Source organism: Chroicocephalus ridibundus, chromosome 8 (genome assembly GCF_963924245.1).
Source record: "Chroicocephalus ridibundus chromosome 8, bChrRid1.1, whole genome shotgun sequence".
In the NCBI taxonomy this organism is placed as follows: Eukaryota; Metazoa; Chordata; class Aves; order Charadriiformes; family Laridae; genus Chroicocephalus; species Chroicocephalus ridibundus.
This window is the reverse complement of record NC_086291.1, coordinates 4,078,757-4,102,277: the sequence shown is the minus strand read 5'-3', so window position 1 is coordinate 4,102,277 and position 23,521 is coordinate 4,078,757. Positions and strand designations below refer to the sequence as shown.

General features: G+C 40.7%; 1 protein-coding gene and 1 long non-coding RNA gene across 10 annotated transcripts in view; both read left to right on the top strand.

Moving 5' to 3' along the window:
- Nucleotides 1–699: 699 nt before the first annotated feature.
- NFIA (nuclear factor I A) overlaps nt 700–23,521 on the top strand; it is a 362,170-nt gene continuing 339,348 nt past the window's right edge. For 3 of the 9 annotated variants that reach the window (XM_063344281.1, XM_063344284.1, XM_063344269.1), the window contains exon 1: nt 703–988. In XM_063344281.1, coding sequence (XP_063200351.1) covers nt 893–988 — 96 coding nt within the window. In that variant the 5' untranslated portion in view covers nt 703–892. Of the gene's footprint in view, nt 989–23,521 lie in introns of all 9 variants that reach the window. The other 6 variants (XM_063344275.1, XM_063344270.1, XM_063344274.1 and 3 more) reach the window with 4 other exon arrangements.
- Nucleotides 2,095–23,521, top strand: part of LOC134519728 (uncharacterized) — an 85,770-nt gene continuing 64,343 nt past the window's right edge. The window contains exons 1-2 of the long non-coding RNA XR_010072287.1: nt 2,095–2,696; nt 5,105–5,206. This is a non-coding gene — a long non-coding RNA (uncharacterized LOC134519728). The remainder of the gene's footprint in view (nt 2,697–5,104; nt 5,207–23,521) is intronic.

Here is a 23,521-nt window from a genome sequence, read left to right as displayed (position 1 = left end):
CCATTTGAACCTTCATATGAAGAGTCATTTATTTAAACAATAAGATCTGGTATCTAAAATCAAGAAGGAACAAAAAGCCAAAACTTTAATGTCTCAAAAAAATGAAAGAGCATTTGATTCCTTCAGAAAGCTTCTTTTACTGAATTGAGGAATAAACTTCAGCAGTTTATACTTTTGTTTTGCCTTTCACTGCTTAAATGATTTTATGCACAATTATGAAAGGAAGAAAGAAAAAGAAAGACGCAATCTTTTTCTTTTTTTGCCCAGTCTTTTTTCCCCCCCCGGTCACGTACATGAGAAAAGTAGCTGCGATAAACAGATACTGAATCAGACTGAAAGTCTTTTTTTAAAAAAAAAAAAAAACCACCCAAAACATTGCATGATAGTCTCTAAGCAGTTCCATCTGTCAAGCAGAAATTTTAGGCTAATAGCCTGTGGCGATCTCCCTCCGCAGTCCACTACCTGCCTTTGTCCTATTAAATCTCTTTATTCTTCTTAAAAAAGAAAAAAAGAGGAAAGGAAAGAAAAACCTTGCAGACCAAAATCATCTGAGTGATGAAGCCCTAATTTTGACCGCCTCTCTTTGATGTTGAGCAGTGGGTTCTTATTTAAAAAAAAAAAAAAAAAAAAAAAAAAAAAGGAGTGAGTGAGAGAGAGGGAGAGGGGGAGAGAGAGGGAGAGAGAGAGAGGAGAAGACAGTGCTAGGAGCAGATGACTTTTCATCTCCACTTCACCTTGCCACTGGGTCTGTGAGAGATTGGTTCATTGTCAAGGAGATTTTTTTTTTTTTACCCATGATTCCATATGGTATGGACCGGGCTACATGTTGCCCAACATGCCAGTGCAAATGTTTTCTCAATTAGGTGTCTTATCTCCCGTGAGTTAGCATCAGATGAAGCTTGCTGACAGCATAATGGCAGGGAAAACCTCCGACGGCTCCATCAAATGGCAGCTCTGCTACGACATCTCGGCCAGAACTTGGTGGATGGTGAGTTGGCAGCAGGGCTGCTTTTTTTTTTCTCCCTTTTCTACTTTCCCTCCCTCTTTGACAAAATGTCCCAGACCTCACATTTATCAAATTAACATTTGATTTTTTTCACACTCTTCAGTAGAGCAGCCTCACACTTGTCCCACTTGTGTGCTTTCCCCTGTGTAACAGGAGACCGTTAATGTGCACTACAGTTTCCAGAGGGAAGCTTTTTCAATTCTCCTTAAGGGGGGAAAAAAAAAAAAAAAGTATGCAAAGAAGTAGTTTGAAAAAGCCTTGTGCAGAGTAAGTTGTCTCAGTCGGCTGCCTAACGCTCAGTTTGTTTTACTTTATCTGCTGCTTTCAAGCGTTCGTGTGCCTGTGCATTTTTTACCATGCGATATTTTGTAAAGAGGGGAGGTGGAAAGTTCAGTCCGTTACAAAGCGAGTTGATTACTGTAAAAGCCTGGAACGGTGCGGTAGTGTCGTGGTGTAAAATCATCACGTGTGAGAGGAGCGTGTTTTGCGAGGTGCTGCCTTTCATCGGAGACCCCCATCTAACTTTTCCCTCCGCTTGTTTACGTTAGAACAGGTTACCGGGCTTTGCTGACCTGGAGCCATGTGTTACAGATCCCACATAGTCTGGCTCTAGCTGCTTTTGGGCGCAATTAAAGTTTCAATAAAGTCCCAACGTGCTCCGTAGAACGAGTTAACTAGCATGTCATGGTCAGCCGGGCCAGACAACCTTTGACATCTTGAATCTATAAGAGGTATAGTGAGTTAGGAGGATGCACAATAGCCCATTGTGGCAGAAGATGCAAGTCCTGTTGTGAGGAAGAGAGTCCTCAAATCATTACTGCCCTCGTTAGCGTGTTGTCCGTTAGGGATTAATTCGTTAGCAGCGCATTTTTAGTTTTCTGTAATTATTATTCTTGTGGCAAGCGTGAATTCTTCCAGTGAGAGGAAAAGTTTGCTGCCAGGACAATGAATGTATTATCCGCTCCTAACTGGACCGTGAACCTCAGCTCATTTCACATAGATATCAGTTAAAAAAGGACTGGCGAGTGGAATTACAAAACAAGGCATGATCACTTTCATTGTATGATACGCTGAAACAAGTCGGGGGCTTTCCCTCCCCCTCGCCGCCCCGGACCAATTTTGGTATCATTTGGAAAGTTTAAGACCTCTGAGGACTTGAAAGACTTTTAAAAGTGAGATCCGGAAGGTTTTTATTCTGCAGCTTGGTGGTGGCCATTGTGTATATCATGTGGCTTGTATTTAAAGGTGTTTGGGCTCGGGTTTTTCCGTTTTGTTTTGTCTAAACTCTTAATTTTTTTAACCGTCTATTAGAGGTTTGCCAGTGGTTGCCAGCAAAATGTAACATACAGCTTTTGGTTAATGGACTAGGGAAGGCTAACCACTTTCCTTATAGTACTGATTTTCCAATTAGACTTTCTGCCAGGGGAAGTTGGAGGGGGAAGGGGTATTTGCATGCACATAAACTGTTGACTATTCATGTGACTTTTTCTTTTTTTTTTTTTTTTTTTAGCTTGTTAAACCCCTGTAAATAAGTCTATTGATTCTTAGTTATCATTTTCGAAGCAAAGTTTTCAAGTGCCTGTTTTAACCACACGATTTATATCATGCTGTGATTTTGCTTTATTTTAAGCCATTTGTATATTTTATTACCGCTCCTCTTTTATTGTCTATCGGCTGCTTTTATGATGAGGTACGTCCATGTTTATTATTTACTAAGTATCCTCAAATGTTATTAGGCAGTTATTATCACCCTATAGAAAGTGTCCGAGGAAGTTTCATTTCAGTCACATTTATTTCACAGATGTTTTAGTGCTGTGAATATAATATGTAAAAATGCTGGAAACATTTAGTAATGCACTTGCCTAAAAATAAACAGTTTTATAACCACACATGCTGTTGTTTAGATTAAACATTGCAGAAAGTTCTCCTTAAACTTGAACGTCACACCATTTATTTTCTAAGAGAACAAAAAAAAATCACTAAAATAGCCTTTTTTTTGTAGAAGTTGTGCTAGATGAAAGAGATGTTATTTTTAACTGAAATGAATAATTCAAGATCTTTACAATAGATGCGTTAATTGCAAATAATTTTCGTGCAAAGTTTCAATTATTGATGGAGTAATAAGCAGTTTTTCATACAGTCTGTGAATCTAAAACATACAACAAAAAGTAGATATCTGTTCTTTTTTTTTACCCCCAAACCTCATCGCGTTTGCCACATTCTTTTAATCAAAAGTAAGCTAGAGAGCAGATTTTTAATGTTTTAAAGACAAATAAAGCTTTTAAAATTACCTCATGCATCGTCTGGCTGCACACAATCTCAGCTGCACAGTGCTAAACTTCGGTTTGGTACTGCCAGCATACAAAGAGATGAGTGAATACCCCTTGCACCCATATGGACTCAGCTGCCAGCACTGTGATATGCAATTTTGCTTTTTAATGAATCGTAAACAATTTGTGTGTCAAACGAGGGAGTTTGTTTTCTTTCTGGAGCAGGTTCTAAATCTGTTTTAAGCTATAGCTGTGTACTGTACTGGAGCATTATGCCCAAATTTAAAGGTTCTGTGTCATTTTGATGAAAAGACCTGTTATAATGAAAGAAACGGCTTTATAAAAGGCTGGGTGTAGTAATCTCTCTCTTTCTTTCTTTCTCTCTCTCTCTCTCTCTCTCTGTCTCTCAACCTCACACTCTCCCTCTTTCACTCCAGTCTATAGCATGTTTATAGCTAGCTAGCTGGAGATAATGGAGATTGGTTGATTGCATGATTAGTAAAATGAATGGATTTTAGCATTGGGCAAAGCAGCTTGCATTTTTGAAAGGTGGCTTTAAAATGCAGAATTCTAATTTTGACCTTATTTTCTTTCATAGATAATCTTTATTAATGCTCCTTTAATTCGTTTTTCCTCATCGCAGCTAGTTTTTCTATCCAGCCATCTGATGGAATGGCTAATATATTTTATCTTACTTGCCAAAATAGCAAGAGGTCAAAGTAAAGAAAAACATTATTTTTCTTTCTTGTAGACAGTTATAAATGTTCCAAACTATTTCAGTAGAACCCACAGGATTTGTATGTTTCAGCAATAATTGCATTTGTCACCACAGTTTTAAGGCAGTCTTTTTACACCTAATCTATTTTTTTCTTACGCTTAAATCAAGTAAATGCAGCAGCAGTTATTGTGGCTATATTGTAATGTGACGTTTTAGCAGAAAATTTCCCCCCAAATGCTGTAAATTTGTGTAAGAAGGAATTATATCTTTTAACATATAAGTAACAGCAAATACTTTTACCAGTATAGCAGCCTGAAGATATGAGATATATTAGTTTGTTGGAAAAATGATCATTACTTTGTAATCGTTGGCACTTTTTATTTAAATTTGATGCTGTCATAGAGACACTAAAGGGTTAGTCATAGAAAAGTTTCGGTACTCTGTCTTGCATTTGTAACAAATATGTGCAGCTGTGCTACTTTTATAAACATTTATTTCAAGCTGATTATTTTTTTTAATTATTTGCTCTAGCAAGCCAATATGATGTGAATATTATATGTGTTTAATAAGGGATTGTCTGCAAAATTCCTTTGCACGGGGTTATTGAAATACATGTGCAGCAAAGGTATAAACTGGAGGAAAATTCTCAATAACAATACAAAACTAAAGACCCTGGGCCAAATTCTGCTCCAGATTTACGCCACCATCAGCCTGCAGTCGCTACATGAAGAGTGGAGCAACTCCAGGTTTACTCACCTGAGTGACTGAGACCCAACTTTGACCCATTTGAGTTGTCTCAGTGCAAACAGCTTCAAACCCCAAACTGTTTTCCTTCGTGAAATAGCTGAAGAAAAAAGCCTCATTAATAAATAAGAAGCCGTTTCAAATGACTCCCTGTATGAGTTAGCATGCAAACTGCTGTTATTGAATATGACAGTCCAAGCAAATCTTCCAGTCATTTTCCGAAATAAGTGTTTTCTAGTTTTATTACCCAGCTATCGATCCGTAGTTTGGTGTTTATGCCTTTATTTTCTTTAGATGCTGTAAATTAAGAAAATTTATTCTACATAGTAGGACTGGACTTGAAATGGTCATTTTGATACTTTACAGGTTTTTAACTCAACATCATTTTTTCACTGAAGCTCTTGGTAAATACTTTTCTTTCACACCTCGGTGCTCCGTTTTTTCAGAGGAATAGCTGAAATTGCTCAGGTAATTTATGCAGTAAAAAAAAAAAAATGAAAATTTCAAAATGTTACTAACATTTCCATCATTTAAGAACTAAAAGAACTTTCACTATAAATCTCATCACAAATGCATCTAATAAATATTTAATTTCATTGTATGGAAAGCTAATCGTTGTTACAGAAGCTAAAAAAGTCCAGAAGCATGAAACACTCAAAAGTAGTTATTTCTTGTTTAAATCACTGAGCGTATCTATACATACGTGCATATACATACTCTCTTCTGAGTTTATCATGGTAATCCCCACATGCTGGTGAACCATACGTGGCTTTGCTGATTTGTGCTTCCTGCTTATAATTGACTGCATATCAAAAAGCATACACGTATCAATAATTATCCTGCTCCTGCCTCTCTAAAAATAACAAAGTGTGAACAAAGTGTAACATTGCAGCATGGCTTTTCTTTGTTTTATACAGGAACTCTTGTATGTTCATGCACTGCTCAGCTGCTGTATAAATGTTTTTAATAAAATTATTCCTTCTCTGTCAGAGTTGCTAAATTCCGTATATAACTCAAACACACGCATTCCGTCCTTCGCTTTACATATTTTATAGTATCTTCATTTTCTATACGTGGCCTCCTTTTGCTTACAAGTATTTGTCCTAGTTGTTTTCTACTCTTTTTCCTTCACCTGTCCTGAATATTGCCATGAATGTTTCTAATTTAAAGTCAGAGGAGTCAGTGGCTGATTAGAAGACAGGAAATTGGAGGATTAAACTGTCTGGTTGAACTTCCTTTACTTATCAGTACTGTGTAACTTACACTGGATTATAAACTCGTTGGGACAATTTCTACAATGTATCAGTACTTCTGTTTTCTTAGTCTTTATTTTTCTGGAGAAAATGCGGAGAACAAGGAAAATGGGTAGTTTGTGGCTAAAAACCAATACTTTTTAATAACGCTGAAGCACTGTAGGTTTAAATTAAATTTGTATAAATGTCTTCAGATTTGAGAATTCATTCGATTTTAAAACATGCAGGTCTATAATATATATTTTAAATTAACTTTAGTATGTAAACAACCAAGCAACAGATACTTTCGGGGAGGGGGAGGGAAATGACATCATTTTAGTAAGAGGAGATCGCCATGTTAACCCTTGTTCAACCCTCGTCCCCTCACAAACTTTCGCGTTGGTTGTAACATGATGGTGTAGCCATAGGACTCCCTGAGGAAGGGCTAGAGAGAAAAGCCAGTTTATCTAAAAAAACCTTTGCCTGGATTTGCAGTGCTCCCCTCTGAGCCAGGAGCCAGAGGTCCCACGTCCTCACCCAGCGTTAACCAGGGAGGAGGGTGTTGTGTAGATAGCTGTCTCACCAGGGGGAGAATGAAGAAGAGCACAGCTTTGTACCCTTGAGGGCCAGCTCATTCTCGCTGTTGATGCCCATGTATTATTTCCAGAGCTCGTCGTGGCCCTTTAGTTACGAAATCATTGTGATAGTTGGGAAAAGCAAGTAACACTACGATCTGGAGGACCTATCTTGTGAAGGAGAAATAGGAGGACTTCTAACCTCAGTCATTGCTATACGTAAGGTGTCTCTGACGGCTCACCGTCATTTAATTTTACATGCTGGATTGAGATCTGAAGGCGTCAAAACTGTATTGAATACCAGACCATGCAAGAAAACAGAAAAAGACAGGCACTGCCCGAAAGGTCTAACACCTTGATCTGGGTCCAAAGGCTGCGACACTAATCACATACTCCAATTTAAACCCCGGGACTGGATCTTTTATTTGATTTGGATGCTTGTGGTGGTTTCTGGCAGTCTGATCCTGCTACGTTAGGCAAGCCCTCCACTAATACTGGGAGTAACCAAAAATGGAGGTGAAAATAAAGAATATTCTGAAACCTTTTGCTGGCAAAGTCCCAGTAGTTTCCATGCGAACAAAAAGTGATCTGAAACTTTTTATAAATAAGGAAGTAAATATTTACTTTCCCTACCTCGTATGAACGGAAAAAGGTAATGTGTTTGGTTTATTGAGAGGTTCCCCATGCTTTAATTCCAGCGTGAAAAGGATCTCACTGTGCTGCTAGGCGCGTGCTTCACTCCTCTCCCTCAGATGTGGTCACTGACACTGATTAATATTTAAAGATGATTTTAGAATGAATCAAATCGTTGTTGATATTTGAAGACAAATATGCTAGTTCATAATAACATGGTTTGGATTGATAATATCTTTGTTATTTCCATTAATGTCACAAGGAACTTCTCTTTCACAAGTGCTGCAGGTAATAATTACAGAACTCGTTGTTGCAAATGCTGGATCTCTTTGTACACGCACATACACATACTTCAGGTATGCAATGCGCTTGTTCTTTATCAACCCTCAAAAAGCAGAGGCCCTGCCACGCTCCCAGGAAATCCGACTGATCTCAGAGCAGCAGGAGCCACTCTGATGGAGGCGCCTTCGGAGCAGGCGCTGGGCAAACCTGGTATAGCTCTTTTGCGCAAAGGTTTTAGAACTTATGTTCACTGTGATGAAGATCTCTGGATCTATTTTCCGTACAGTAGATTACTGAAGAGTAGTTCTCAATAAGATAAAAATCATTAGAATGGATGAAATAGATGTGCTGGCTAATGGAGTGAGGTTCAAAATATTTTGCCTGTATAAGCATGTCTGTTGTTCTTTGGTGGTTTTTTTTTTTTTTTCAGAGGCTGTGAAACGCAAAGTTAGCAATACAACTAGATATGGGTGGAAGTGTTGGATAGTACAGATGGCACTATAAGCTCATAGACTTCACTACCAATAATTGCAGTGCCCTTGCTTTCAAAGGAGTACAGGTTGCCCTTGATGTACGCAAACAGCCATATTAATTTCACAACCCAATTGGAATCGCACACATGGATTGAGGTTGTCAATAGGAGCAGTGTGGAAATTAAGGGCACAAATAGTGCTCTCAAATAGGCCTTTCTGCTTTAAACGTGACTAACTCAAAAGACACAGGGTGGAAGTGGTCACTGTCAGAGCACCATAACTGAGAGAGTTTGTGAGTAAATTAGAGAGGAGTTTTTCTGCGTTATTTTTAAATCTAGAATTCAATTAAGCTGGAGAAAATGGACCTGATTTTGCATGGAAATATGCTGGTACTCATAAGTAGTCATCTTTAGTAAAGAAAATGGAAACGGAAAGTAGAGCATAGCTTATTGGTTTACGTCAAGGAAATATAAAGAGTATTCCAAAGTGACCCAGATTAACCTTTTATGGTCAATAAGAAAGGAGAAAAACTGTCCCGTTTGATTGCTCATTCTGTCAACATTTTTGCTTGCTTTCAGGAACAAATAGAAACAACATACATATGCACTTCTGTTTGACGGGGTTTTTTTTTACTAGAAATTTTCTCTTGTGGTGCTATTTGAAAGACTAGGTTAAGAAGAACAGGTTAAACATGGGTTATTTAGGGCAGTGACTGAAAGGTGAATCACCAAAGTTTTTACAAAAGCGCAAATAAAACCAAGTTTTCAAGGATTATAAGCAAACACAAATAAAACTCAAATTTACTCGTGATCTGGTGCTAATGAGAACTTACAGCTTAGACAAATTGCAACGTATATAAGCATCGCATTAGGACTTGTTGCTTCCTCTCCTTTTTTCTTGATTTCCAAAGGAAATGAGGCTTAAAAGATCAGCTGTCTGTCTGCCATGCGCAATGAAGGAAACCGTAGGAAACAGTAGCATAAGACATTGTTTAACACACCCAAGGAATTCCCTCGTGTTCAAAAATTGATGAAAAGTTCTAAAACAATTTAAAAGAAAATAGTAACTTTCTTACAGCTTACGACCGTCTCACCTGATGTTACAGGATACAACTTTTTCACTACGGAGATATGTAGAGTGGTTGAAATTTATTATATTTCTATGGACACCCGTTCTTTTCATGCTTAATGAAGTTTTCTAAGAGCCTTCCACAGAGAAATGTGGGAAATAACTTCCACAGAAATACGCGGGCATGTGGGAAGAGGACTTAGGCCCAAAATGGTGGGAAGTCCTTGGCCTGACTCCTGGCAAGCAGTGACATTTGCTAATTTTTAATGTAAGTTTGTGTCAAGAAGAGAAAGTCTAAAGAATGGAAAGAAAAGGATTGAGCAAAGCATGGGGATTCAGCACAGGCACTGTAAAGGAGACAGGAAGAACAGGATTTGATATGAGAGTATGTTCTCTGGCATTATGAAGAGCACTGGCCAAGGGATCACACCTGGGCAGAGACAGTGAATCACAAGATTTTTTTCCTCCTTCTCCTCCAAATCTCTCTTTGAAGTTGTTTCTTTTTCATTACTTAGAATCCCATTCAGTAACATATGGGCTACCAACTGCTCTGGTCCTCCAGTAACTGGACCACTGCACAACCAAATAACTTTGTGGGTTTATTTTCCTCTCTTCAGCTGCGAAGGCACGGATTGAATTGCAGATTAGTAGCTCATTTGCCCAAACTCTTCTGTGCTGAGGCAACTCCATAGCAGGAAGCCAAAGAGCCATAGGACAACAGCAGTGGCCGAACCAAACAAGGCTCTGTGCCAGCTCCGTGAGGTGTCCCCCATGATCAGCAGTGCAACCACTTTTGATTGCATCTGCTCAATTCCAAAATTTCAGGGAATATTTTAGGGAACTTTGCTGTAAACTCTGGTGAAAACAGGGAAAAGGAAAACAAGGAAAAGGAGCGAAGACCAAGCTGACAATGTGCCCCTGTGGCACTGGGATTCAGAAAAGTCTAATGCTCCATTGTGCATCATGTCCCACAGCCCTGCATCCTGGTGTCTCCCGCTTACAGCTTGACAACGTCTGTGGTTTCACAGCACGTTAACCTTGGAAGCCACATGCCTTTATGGAACCAGTTGTTCCCATCTTTGAATGGCGCAGTTCACCTTTCTGCTACTTGTCCTAACACATTTCTTCTCAGATCTGCTCTGTCATCATGGAACTGATCCTGCGTAAAACCCAAGATCTTTGCAATAGTGATACGCAGTGACACTGGTGAGGAGTACAAAACCTTAACTAAAAAATATTTATCTAGTCAAAAAGTGAATGATTGGCTGCCGAAGAACAGAAAGATCAGTGGGCTGGGAATTGTTATTTTCCCTTTCAACAGGATAAGGGTCTGGAGACAAAATGGGTGGAAGTTGTACCCTGAAAAACAGTGTGAGACGAGGCCTTCTGGAATATGAGAAATAAACAGACCGATAAGGGTGGAATGACAGAGCTGCAGAGTTTTGAGGATGGTGACAATTCCAATTTGATGCAAACATCTGTTCATGTGCTTTGGATTGAAATAATCAAACACCTGCACTTCCATGTATGTGTTCATGCTTGCAGATTTCTTTGTTCTAACGAGTTTTCTGGGTGCACGCTCCAGGACGGGTGTGCATGAGCATGGCGTAGAATTATTATTTGTATGCTATAGGTGTTTGCACCTGCAAAATGCAGGTGCCTGCTTAAATGTGTGTTCTTACAAGCAGATACGCAATGTGTTTCCCTTGGTTTCTGTAGAGGCCTGCCAAATCTATCACTCCAATTTCTTTATGTCTCACCCTCCCCATCTACGGAGCAGAATAATAAAACTCACTCACCTCAAAAAGGGTGTTAGATGTTAATTAATAGGTTTCCAACATTATCTGAAAACAGATGCTATAATTGCAGTACGTTATTTTATTAAAAAGTTACTTACGAATATAAGATTTTGCAGAATTAGGGAACTAAAGGCAGGAAAGACCTCATAAGCTGTGGAGTCGTTCCATCTACCAGCAGTCTGTTTTTTACTGTTTATTTATTGCTGACTTTTATTTTGCCTTTAAGCCAAACACTATGGGTTACTCATATAGCATATGCTTCTTCACTCTGCACACGAGTAAAAGCAGTGATCTCAAAATCAAGATAATATTATAATAAAACTTGACTGAGGATGCCTGAAGTGGTACGTATGCTCACGCTGTGTAAGACACAGAGATCTCTGTGCACGCCACTTTTTCATATTAAGTAGGAGTTTGGTAAATTGAGTGGATTACTGAGATTTCATTAAAAATTAAATGTACAATTATTTAGATGAATTTTTCACATATGCTTGTGGGCAAACAATTTTTGATTAGTTGTTGACATATAGTACACACAGTGTGTGTGTGCGTGCATGTGCACATGTATATTTACATGCACGATATATAAATAAAATACAGACAGTAATGTAGTGTTAGGAAAGTCCACTGGTAGTCATTAATTTGACAAGTCTTATATAGGATGGAAAGAATGATCTTCCCCAGACTGAAAAATTGTTTTTGCTACATCACATTAAGACTTATTTAGCCAATAAGCCGTATAAGAGCTCAAGACCAAGCACAGCTCGTCCCAGCTCTCTGCTCATTTTATACAACTCTTTGAAGAAGTTTCTCTTCCAGACGCTGCCATGGAAGGAAAGCCGTGCAATGCCTTTTTCAGCAGTGCCTGTCGCCGGCCTGGGGTTGCGGGATTTACAGGAGTGGAAGGAACTTTCTCAGTTTGATTTTAATTAGAAATCAGGTGGTAAAGCTGGGGAAAAGATTTGTAAAGATCTGAAGTGTCTGAAGAGGAGCGGCTTGAATAACACTGTATTAGTCATGAGGCAAGGAAGGAAGAATGTTGTCATGATTTGAAAGTAACATTGTTCAGTAAATGAAGATGTGTGAAGCGCTTGCTAAACTAAATTAGTTCCGAGGTTTGGTGCGCATTTGTGTAATTCTTTTCATCGAAGCTTTAAACAATTGTGAAGGAAAAAACAGAAACACATCTATTAAGAAAAAAAAATGCTTGAATTGCTTTCTGGTGGTGTTTATCTGCAGCGATTCAGCTGCCATTTTTCATATTTCAGGCAGAATAATTAAATCGGCACAAATAAATAAATACAAACAGTACAGTGTAATTCTACTCTGAATTTTATTTTGTGGTGCCGATCTAATGAAGACTTTGCTTTCCCTCACACAAATAGAAGTTGGAGAGAAGTTTTAGCACCCTGTGTCTCCTAAATTTTCTAGAGAGGCTGTTCCTCAATAGATGACCTTTTCCTAATGCGTGGCTTCAGCGCGCAGAAAGGGTAAATCTTGTGGTTTGAGTGTCCCCTGTAGAAAATCATTGAATAAGTGTAGCCATATACTTTTTAGTGTATTATCTTGTGACTAATTTTTCTATGAGCTGGTGCTCCCACCTCCTTGTGGGGAGGGGGGCCACTGTCTGCACACTCAGGTCATATTCTAAACTCCTTTAATGCACCTCTGACATTTACCCGTCTATCTGGGATCTTTACCTTTGTGCCATTATACTTGTTGCTGTCTTACTCAGTTAAGAAGTACAAATAGCCCCAGCATTGCCAGCTGCAGTCCCAGGCTGGATCATTACTCCAGATTTGAGGTTAATCAACTGCAAATTCCATTAGCTTCATACAGAGTGAAAATAAAGAACAGACGGTCTCGCATGTGAGCCAGAAGTCAGGTGCAGCACAATACGGCCAGCCTTCAGGTAGAGGGATTTTTTCCCTTCAGCTAACATCTCTGAGATAAGACCAAAGGATCAGATCAAAAAAGGTTTTCATGAAAGTTTTATAGACTCCCAGCCTTTTTTTTCGCCCCCCATTTCTTTCTACTTCCAATTGCAAGTGTTAGTTCTTCATTTGATTCTGGTGGGATTTTTACCCCTTTTTCTCCTAAACGTTGTGGAAAGTTATTGCTAAGAGTTACATTCTCAGAGATCTTATATTCCTTCCTTACTTGATTGTGCCAGCAACTTGCTTTACTACTCAAGGAAGTGTTGTGTGAAATTTGGGGGGCATTTGGGGACGGTTTACTATTGGAGACCCGTTTACTAAATTCCCAAACTTGCAAACGCTGACATACACATGCACCTTGTGAGCTCTGCCATTGATTTCAATAGGGCTCACAATATCAAAGCCAGACACACAGGAGAACAGTAGCAGGAACCGGGCCTAGACGCTTCCCTGCTGCTTTTATTCTGTGCACTGTCTCCCCCCCACACCCCTCAGTGGTTTTGCTTGTCATTGGTGGTTTTCTCATGAGTCCGTTTAAGATCTGTTAAATCTTCCTCTTCTTTTTGGATGTACTACAAGCAGTCAGTATTTAAAAAAAAAGAAAAATTAAAAAAAAAGTAATCTGCAGTTGTCTGAAAACAATGCCTCTGATACATCTCAATTCTCTAAAGCAAAGTCATTCCTTTCAAATGGAAAGAACTGTAAGAAAGTCGGGGCTGTGGCCAGAAGTTGGGATACTGCTGCACCTGGAGTGCACTGCACTTTCCAGACTGAATTCCAAAAATTTACGTTAGCACAGTGTTTGCCAAACAACATGAATTTTGTGTGCTGCGGCTTTTCCCTTTTCTTTGCATCTTTATCTGGTTTTGGTGGGGAAGGGAGGTGCGTGTGTGGATGTGTGTGTATATCTCCCTATATACATATGTTAGATTATCACTGGCATGCCTTTACAAAAGGTTAGGGAAAATATTGCTGCCAACAGAACTAAAGATTAAATAATCCAATCTCTGGGAACTGTAAACTAACAATCACTATCACAAATGGGCCCTTTCTAATCATAGTTTGTGGTGGAATGAAAGATGCAATTGTCTGGAATTGATGAATATGGGATCCATGCTGGCTTCAGGGTCAAAGGTGACTTCATGCAAAGGTCCCTTTCTCTCTGGCACTGCTTCCTTTGTATAGCATAGCTTGGCAGCTATCTCTTTGCACTTCGGCTACCTGCCAATGCAGCTGGTACTGTGCAACTGTCTGGTACAGACTACAAAGCATCACTCAGCAACCAGCAGCTCCGCATGGGGCCCCTTTTCTAGGATGACAAAGAAAGATGGGCTATACATTCTGCCATCTATGCCCATTAAAAAGACTCTTAAATTGCATTACTACAAGTTATTGTTAATTATGTAGTAGTCACTGGATCTGTATGATCCTTTTAGGGGCTGATAATCTTTACAGTATGCTGGCAGTGTAAGTAATCAAGAGGGAAAAATCAGTATTTTGTTGTGTAAAAAGTAAATACTGATGTGGTAAGTTGCTCATGCTTAGCCATATGAATGAAACCTTCTTTTGGATTATGTACGCCACAGGTTTGGGGCATATGCAGGAAAAAACCTGACTGAACTGGAGAAATTACTTGTGAAGTTGCGTCCTTATAGTTTCAATATTCATGTTACAGTTAAGCTCGGGAAGTGTTTTTGTTGGTAAGCATTTATCCTGAAAGCTGGCTGGTTGTTAAAATGTGCCTTGAGCTGCAACTGAGAGGAAAACAAAGTTCTGGCTACATTAAAATAAACAATTTCAGTTTAGAAATCGTGAAACTAACCAGTGTTTAAATGATGGGAATCTGATAACGAAAGTGCCATCCCTGGCAGACTGACGGGCCTCCGATTATCTTGATTACTTTTTTTCCTCGGTAGTGCATTTTCTTCCTGTTCTTAAGAAATTGTTTGTAGTGTGTCCAACAAAAAGAAAATGTTTGTCCCTCCTAAAGCTGAGGTCCTGGTTGTCTCCTGAGGAACGGCCAAGCTTCTTCTGTTCTTCACTTCAGGCGTGAGGAATTGGATTCCAGCTCAATCTGCAGGCCTGATTTAAGTGCATAATTTCCAATCCCTGTAAGTCCATCAGTGTTAACGTAAAACTGAAATAGCTCAGCTGGGGCAAGCGAGGTTGGACTCACCTTCGGTAGGACGTATAGATGTCTTACTAAGTGGATCCAAGTTACTTCAACTTAAAAATTCTGGCCCAAACACTTAGTTCCTGTCAACGGGCATAGCTCCACTGAAGTTAATCGGGATGTACCAATTTACCCCTCCTGAATTTTCCGGGCCTTTTTTTTTCAAGGAAAAGTCTGTAGAGAAAATGGTGGGACTTGTTTACTCATGACAGGGTTTTTTCCCCTTTTCTTTTTTCCTGCTTTCTCTGCACTATTTATGATCTTGCACTTGCCTCCTGTAGAGCTGGCAGGCATCCTAAGATGTACACCAAGTTCTGGGAAGGAAACAACACCATTTCTGTATAGTACCACTGCGAGAGCTGGTCTGTTGAACCACTTTTATTTCCTCTTTTGTTCAAATTACACAAAAATCTGAGAGACACAAGATACACCAGGAGGAGACGAGAACCTTCAGTCTTCAGTTTCTCTCTTTCCTCCTTGCGTCTAATATTCCTTTTCTTGCCTCGTCCTGATATCAGCTCTTTGAAATAGTTATATATAATTTAACATTATACAAAAGTATTGTCATATCAAACATAGTGAAATGGATTCCAAAAACACCATCTGGTATTTGGGAATGCACTGTGAGTTGGGAACGTGAGAAGAGATATTCTTTGCCACTTTGCTTGGGACCCAGCCATTAGCAGTGTAATTGCCAAGAAAAGGTGACAGGCTTCAGGCTTAATGCAAGTGGGTTTTTTTTTTCCTCTCTCTCTTCCCCAGCCTGTTAACTCTATGAGTCCTAAACTAAATGCAAAAGGCACTGTGAGGGCAACGCAATGGCAAAAAACAATAGGTTCCCTTAAATTAAAAGGCAGGGCAGAAAGTGAAAGCAGTCGCTGGGCTCCTATAAGACGACTAGAATAAGTGAAAGCGAAATAAGCTCGTTGGGAGGAGGAAAGAAAACAAGACATGTATGCTTTAAAGCTGCAGTGTGTTACACAGAATTGTTCTCTTAAGTAGTGGATTTGTAATGATTAGAGTTTCCCAAGCTTTATCCAAAAGCTCATTTCAAAGCCATCATTAGTTTCCTCTAATCCACCCAAAATTGCAAACCGCATATTGTGAAGGTCATCCATGACCATTCTAAACCTGGTTTATTTGATGTTATCTCGCTTCCTCCTCCGTGTCTCCATCTATCCCTTTAAGGATGGGGGGTGGGGGGAAGAGAGAAGGTTTAATAAATTAAAATCTCAGATTGATTTCTATGGGAATATTATTCTGATGTGTAAGAACCCAAAGGGCATGCATAGTACAGTTTATATAATTTCATGTAGCTAGCCTGTATGCTGCCATTGGCAGGTGTAATTCTAACAAGTTTTGCCAATATTTCTCACCTGAGAACTAGATCAAACACGAGGGAAGTAAAAACTCGGAGATATTTGAACAAGGATCAAAGTCTCTGTATTACATGCAGGAAGGCAAATAAACTTTGCAGCAGAGGATGAAGACAAGTGAATAACACAGAAAGGTTTTAATCTTTATCGATTTCCATCTAACATTTGAAATACAGCCTTATATTAATTCTGAACTTAAAAAAAGGCCACATTGATTTGTTTCGGTATGTCAGAAACTGCGATGCTACAATAGATCTGCTATTAAATTACACAAAATAAAATGATTTCTGGTGGGTGTATCTAATGCTTGCCAAATTAGATGAAATGAAAGCTAACCCTCTTAGTCTAGCTGTTGTTTTTAAATATTTATGTCTTTAACAGACATTTGTGTGTGCCATGAGGGGGACTAGAAACTCCTTTGCTATCAGTCAGTTGATGTAGACATGCAAAATTCTTACAATCTCAGTAGCAGGCTCGAACGAAGTGTTCGTCACCGCAAGTTCTTTCCATTTATTTGAAATAAGCTTGCCGATTCACCACACTGCCGGTTTGGCTCCCGTTACTTATTTATTTACTGCGACTGCGTTTCCCTGCAAATGAGTTCTGTATGCAAAATGTAGTCTGCAAGGTGTAGCACAGATTTTCAGCGAGGAGTTCAACCCTTCGGTGCAGAAAAGGTGGTGGCAGCCCCGTGGGTGCCAGATTGCTCGAGGGACTGAGAGAGAAGCTGCGAGCCCAGAGCTCGCCCTCTCTGCCGGCGACCAGCCGTCGTGAAACTTTGCCCTGAAACAAACACGGTAGAGCCGGGCCTCGCCAAGGCATCCGAGTGGGAAAATAAGTCAAACATCACAAAAGGAGCCTTCTGTTCTTTACGGGAGCTTGGGATTGGGGCGCAATTTTACCCCAGCCCTGCTCGACCTGACCTTCGGTGCTGTTTGCTTTCTAAAAGGCAGTGATGGTCTCTGATACATCTCATTTGGTACCAGGTTTCTTGCTTTGAAGCGTGTCGATTGAGGCGGTCCCCGATGCACTCAGTGTCCCAAACCCTCCTGACTAATAACCCGACCTGGGCAGCTCACAAGAAAGATAAAGTTCTGATTTCTATCTTACGAAAACAAACACTCTTTTCAGGCGAGATCCCTCTCCAACAGAGTGTGTTGTATTCCGAGTCATGTTCGGTACCTGCTGCTCCAACAGCGCTGGCTTTGGAAGCCCAGCTCTGCTCGGGATGGAGCGGTGAGGGACGCATCCGACACGTAGAATCGTGGAGGTTTTCTGTGCATGGAAACCGAGGCCGCGCGATCGGTTCAGTGACAGGGGGACAGACCACACGCGGGGTTCCTGATTCCCGCTCAAAGAATCAAGAAACAGAAACAAAACTGGTTTGCAGTTCAATTTCTGAAGGGACGTACTCACCTATGAATACTCTCATACAAGAGATGAAGACCTTCCATACAAATGAAATGTGATAATACTTTTTGCATTACAGTTCCTCCTGTAACAGGAATTGCACAAATTCCTTTTTGACTGTGCCTTTCTTTGACCTTTTCCTACTGAATAATCTAATGTTTCTAGAACGTATATTTTATTTAACGGTTTTAATCAACAAGTGCGTCTTCATTCAGTAAGTTAATATTACAAAAGTCTGTTTTAAGCCTCTGCTGAGCAGCCGCAGCCCCTGTGAACTAAAACCTGCTGCTGTGATCAATAGCAGCAATACTTTCATTCAGCACAATTCATTCCCCATTGGTCCCACCGTGCAGCGCGGGGCACCTCGGGGACACTCTGGGTATGTGCGAGCTGGAGCATCCCATGCCCAGCTCAATCCCCAGGGCCCGGCCATCATGAGCCCAGGATCTGGGTCCAGTGACCCGGATGCTTTCTTGGGTGGTAAAGTGCCATCCAGCAGCTTACAGCTTTTTATCACCTTAACGGGAATGTGCCATCCACAGCAATGCAGAATTATTAGATTTTTCTCATAATTTTTTGCCTTTTTTTTTTCCTCTTTTCTCATCATTTTTTCTATTTTTTTCTCATTCCATTTTTTTCCGTAGAGGGCTTTGCCTGTTTTTCCATATCCAGCCTATGCCAGGCTGGGGTTTTGTTTTGCTCTCCGGTGACATGATGACAAACTGCAAATGAATAATCAGAAGTACTTAGAATTAAAATGGCAAAAATATTATTAGTTGCTCCCCCAACCCTTACTCCCGCATCCCTCTCCCATTTTCCCCTCCCTCCTCTTTTGACGGCAGGCAGAAAATGCAGATGCCAAGGCAGCGGAAGATATTTTTAAGCAGGAGCATCTGGCTCCTTGGCAGACTCCACAGGCAGTTGGTTTGGTTGTTTTGGAGTTGCCTCTGGGTCTGTCACATGTTTTGGCATCTGACTGATTGTCTGGGCTGCCTCCTCTTATTTGACATATTTTTTCTTTGACTCACCTTTGATTCTGAATTGTCTCTTTATTTTCGTTTGCCAGTGAATAGCAACTTTAGCTGATCCTGGGCTTGTTTATATAGAAATAGTCCCATCACTCCCCGCCTGTGGCTCACAGGAGCCTCCTCTCTGCCCGGCCCGTGCTACCGAAGGTGCTTCCTGCGAACGCTGCTTCCTTGGGATTCGGGTCAGGCTCCGAGCACTCCCCGGGAAGGGAACTATTCCAAGGAGGAGAATTTTCCCGCATCCAAATATATGGCCAAAAGCACAGAGACATTGTTCCTGAAATATGCTGTTATCTGCGTATGGGTTTTTTTAATGTATATATATTTATAAGATTATTTTATTGAGGGGAGGGTTTGTCTTAGTGTAGTTTTTTTAATAGATTCTGTACAGAGTATGAAAAACTACTTCAAATGACAGGTCTGTTCCCTGCCTGGAAGGCCGCTGTTTGAAAAAAAGAAGTTAGATGCTTAGCATTTTTTTTTTATTCTGTTTTCTTAGCACAGTAAATCTCGGGTGAAGCTTAGTTTTTCGTTCAAAAAAAAACTTTTTCCCCCAAATGTGGTGGCGAGGCAGTCTGGAAGCCTGTCCTTGTGACCTGCCCAGCCCGCGGAGCCGACCCGGGGATTTTACGACTGCCAGGGCAGCGAGGCGGCAGAAACAGGTGGGCTCACAGCGGGGAGCAGCAGCGAAAGCCCCACCACAAGTTCTGCTGGGATTTTTTTAGGTGGCTAAACTAAATCTAATTAAACCAGAGCATGTTTAAGTGAGCTTCATTTAACGTGCACTTTGTATAGCTCCTCTAGTAATGACGGCAGCTCTTGGTTTTATTATTAGGGCTATCATTTTTCTGTCTTTCCTGATATTCCCAGGGATTGAATGGATTATTCATCAGAAAGGATGGGGTTGATTTTATATTTCTAAAATGCTGGTTTGGAACTGTCCTGTGAACTCGTCCTTGCTGTGCTCAGGAGGCACCGCGGAGACTCAGAGATGAGATGTAAATCTGTGCTTTCAAGCTAAAATGAGACCATATTCCACAGAGAAAGTGTTTTTCTTTTAAGGAGAAGGCAAACAGAAGGGAGAAAAAAATGCTAGTTTTAAAATTCTTTTGTATTTTTTTGAAGGTAACCTTGTAAAAAATTGTTTTTTCACTAATCTGAAATAACGAAGGCATCATATAACTTGTACGTTATTTGGGGTTTTTTCTTAATTACACCAAACCAAATTAAAGTCATCCACCAAAAGGGTAGGGGAAAACATAATATGACATTTTAAAACAAAAGCGCCCGGTATGTGTTTTTCTTTGGGGCTTAGGTATTGCCTGAAACGGAAAGCTTGTCGCTCACTGACCTGTCATTTTTGCCTCAGTCAGGTACAGGTTTGGAAGCCCCGTGTATGTTATTGCTGTAAATAGTAAGGATGGCAGAGGCTAGGGAATCGACGCATGTGAAATAAAGCTATTTATTCTCAGGACAGGACATTCTGGGTGGCTGGGATACATCCTGGTCTCTTCCTCCTACCTGTACGCAGCAGGGAACTGCAGAGTAGCTCCGGAGTTAGTCTCCAGGTACCCGGAGTCCACAAACACAGAGAAAGATGACTAGAAAGATTTTAAAACATGAGAGAAACTATATTTGCGGTTACTCTTTTGTGTGTGGAAAGGAAAAAATATTTTCAAACTGATTTTAATTCCTAAACCAGTGGCTGAAGGAGCAGGCAGGAAAAAACCACGCATGTGGACACGCACACACACCTTACATAAAATTGCTTTTACCATCTGATCCTGCGTCTTGGCATGCCTGATTCCAGGAAAAGCCCCGGACCCCCAGATCTGTACAAGAATATTAGCAAACATTTGCACGGAGCACAATATTGCATACCAATTAAAGTGACATTCCAGCTCTCCTGTTTGCAAAAGGAAGCCTGTGAATACAGCAAGTGCCTGCGTTCGGAAATCTTAAAAAGAAAATTGCAATAAAACTAGCAAAAGCCCCAATCTACACCGTGTTTTTAAAGTCATCTTGGTATTCTAGGGAATGTGCGTCATAAATTTTGAATAGATGGGATTAGCAATATCATGAAGGGGAATCCCAAAGGACCTATCTCCAACAAGGAAGGAATCTTGTAAAAGACATTCACAATAAATCCTTTCATAGGCCTTGGCACTTGGATGTAACTCCATAGATTCCCTGTTAGGTTTTCCTATGAGGGAATAAAAAACAGGTCCTTTTGGGCTTTTGATTCTCTGAGTCGGTTTTGTGATCCGAAAGCACCATATGGGTGCTTTCACCTTTGTTTTTCAGCACCTGCAGCATTTGGCAGATACACGGCAAAGCAGGAACAGCAGCACAAAACACAATTTTACTGGGAGAGGGAGATGCAATTCTGAACTATCTGTCCTCTTGGGGCAAGCAAACAGCAGAAAGCAGCTACAGTGCTGTGCCAAACTAGTCCCGTGGGACGATGTGGTTACAATAACTAATTTTTAGAATAGCCTTGTTCATGCCACTCTAAGTCTGTGCAGCCTCGTCCAACAGGAGACTCGATTTTCAAGGGCACAGCTCTGAGAGTCTGAGATTGAAATGTTTGTACAGGAGTTACATTCTTCCGACGTATTGCACTTAAAGTGAGGGGGCTTTTCTGTCCTGCCCGTGAACAGTTGATAGAATAATAGGTAAGTCTGTAAGAGCATAGTGACGCTCTTTAAAATCCCTTGGGTCTTTTAATACTGGGGACGGCATGCAGTCCCTGCAGCTGATCAGACATGTTTCTCAAGGAAACAGAAGCATCTTTAGCCCTTCTGACTTGGTCTTTTGGCTTCTGGTGAGTTAAGTCAACACACATTTTGCGCCCAGGTAACAGACTGTATTATCTTCCTATTGTTAAAAAAAATCCTTGGTCAAAATCAAGGTGTTCCAACAAATCCTTACCTATCTAGTTGTCAGTGTTGCATTTTTTAGACTCCAGGAACCCTTCAGAGCAGGTCTGTCTGTCTTGCTGTGCCCTTTTCTGCGGTCTGTTTTACAGCAGCAATGGGCTTTGGGTGTCTACAAGTCTGAATGAAATAAGACTTCAAAATATATTGGGAAAAATAATGAAGTGAGCCACTTCTGCTTGGCAGGGAAGAGAAACCTTCAGTTTACCAATAGAGAAAAAGGGGGTGATTGATTTGTTCAATATTGAATACTAGCCTGGACAAGGCCGAGACTCACGCCATCACCACATCAACCCTTCTGTAGACTCTTAAGCATCTGCAAACACATTGTAAAAGACAAATGATGATCTTGACTTCTCTTCCTACTTTGACAAGTTCCTTCGTGTCATGAACTTCAGTAATTTGGGAAAGGTGGTTCTTCTGACTTTGTGTCTGAACTAGGAAGCAGATTCATCTGGTTTCTCTCAAACAAGTAGCGAGGGAAAATATAACCCTGTTTAGAAATCATTTCTCCTCAGGACACAAAGAACTGGCTAAGGTCAGAACTGGGACTGAACATTATCTAATAAATCCCCTGGAAGCTGTGGCCAAGTTACGTTGGTGTCACCAACGTTGTGTCACCACGTTGGTGTCACCAACAGGCTCTGAGCATCTTGACACTGCTTGGGAGTGCAGGGAGCAAGGTGAAAATCAGAGACTAAGGAGTCTGAGTTTTGTAAACCTTTTTCCCCCTTCAAATTGAAAGGTGACGCTGTTCCCAATCAGACTTTCCAAAACAGGGACATGGCTTGGCCACAATTGAGATGGATTTAGTCTCCCAGAAAAGTTGTTTTCTCTGCTGCCATCTGACACAGGTGGAGCTAGTGCCAACGTAGTGAGCACAAATTACAGCCAACGTGATGTGGAATATCTTGTGCACGGACCTGTGTAGCTGTGTAATTGCTTGGCATGTCTTTGGCCCTTCACTTGTCCCAAGTGATAGGTGTGTGAATGGGTTTATAGGAATAATAATTCTCAAACTTACAGCCAACTCTTTTCCTCCCTCCATTACCCTGCTGGAAAAGATTTCACAGCCATTTGTGTTTGCTACAGAAGCCCGCAAAAGAGGTGAAGTTAATCAGAACTTTGGCTGTCGCTCTGCTCCTAGCAGAGGGGTTTTGGAGCTGCGTTTCCGCGTTCAGAGCAATAGAGCTTGCCTCACATTTAAAATGAAGTAAGAAAAGAGTTGACCTGCGACAAAGAGAAAATAATGGCCCGAGATCTTTATCATCTGGAACCTAAACTGATGCACAGAACCAAATCCATGGGCCAAAAAAAAAAGAGAAGAAAATCGAAATCACATATGAACCAGGAATAATTCTCCTCCCACCTCTCAAGGTTCACACAGAAACGTGTGAAATTGAAAGGGCAAACCGTGGTATAAATTTCGCTCACCTGTTGTGGCGCTGAGATCAGTGATACGCTGAGGTTATGGAAACGAATCCCGGGGATTCACTGCAGAGGATAGCAAGGAATATCAGGTGCTTTGTGCATGAAGTTTAAATGAACATTTAAATATAACTCCAGAACAGGAACACAAAAGGTAGTTTAACTGTAAAATGTGAGAAAGATTATGCTCTCCTGATGCACCACACGCTCACTTCCACAGCATCAATTGCTTTTTCTCTGCCTTGTTCATGAAGTAGATCGTATTTTTCTTTCCCACTCAGTCTTTTGATAAGGGATTTATGCCTCGGCATCCTCCCCCAAGCACCGGGAGCCCCTCCTAACAAGAGGAGAACACTGTGCTCCCTTTGCGTTTGCCCTGGGACAAGGCTCTCTCCTTCCGTAACAACTCAAGCAAGACGGAGTCAGAGGGTCG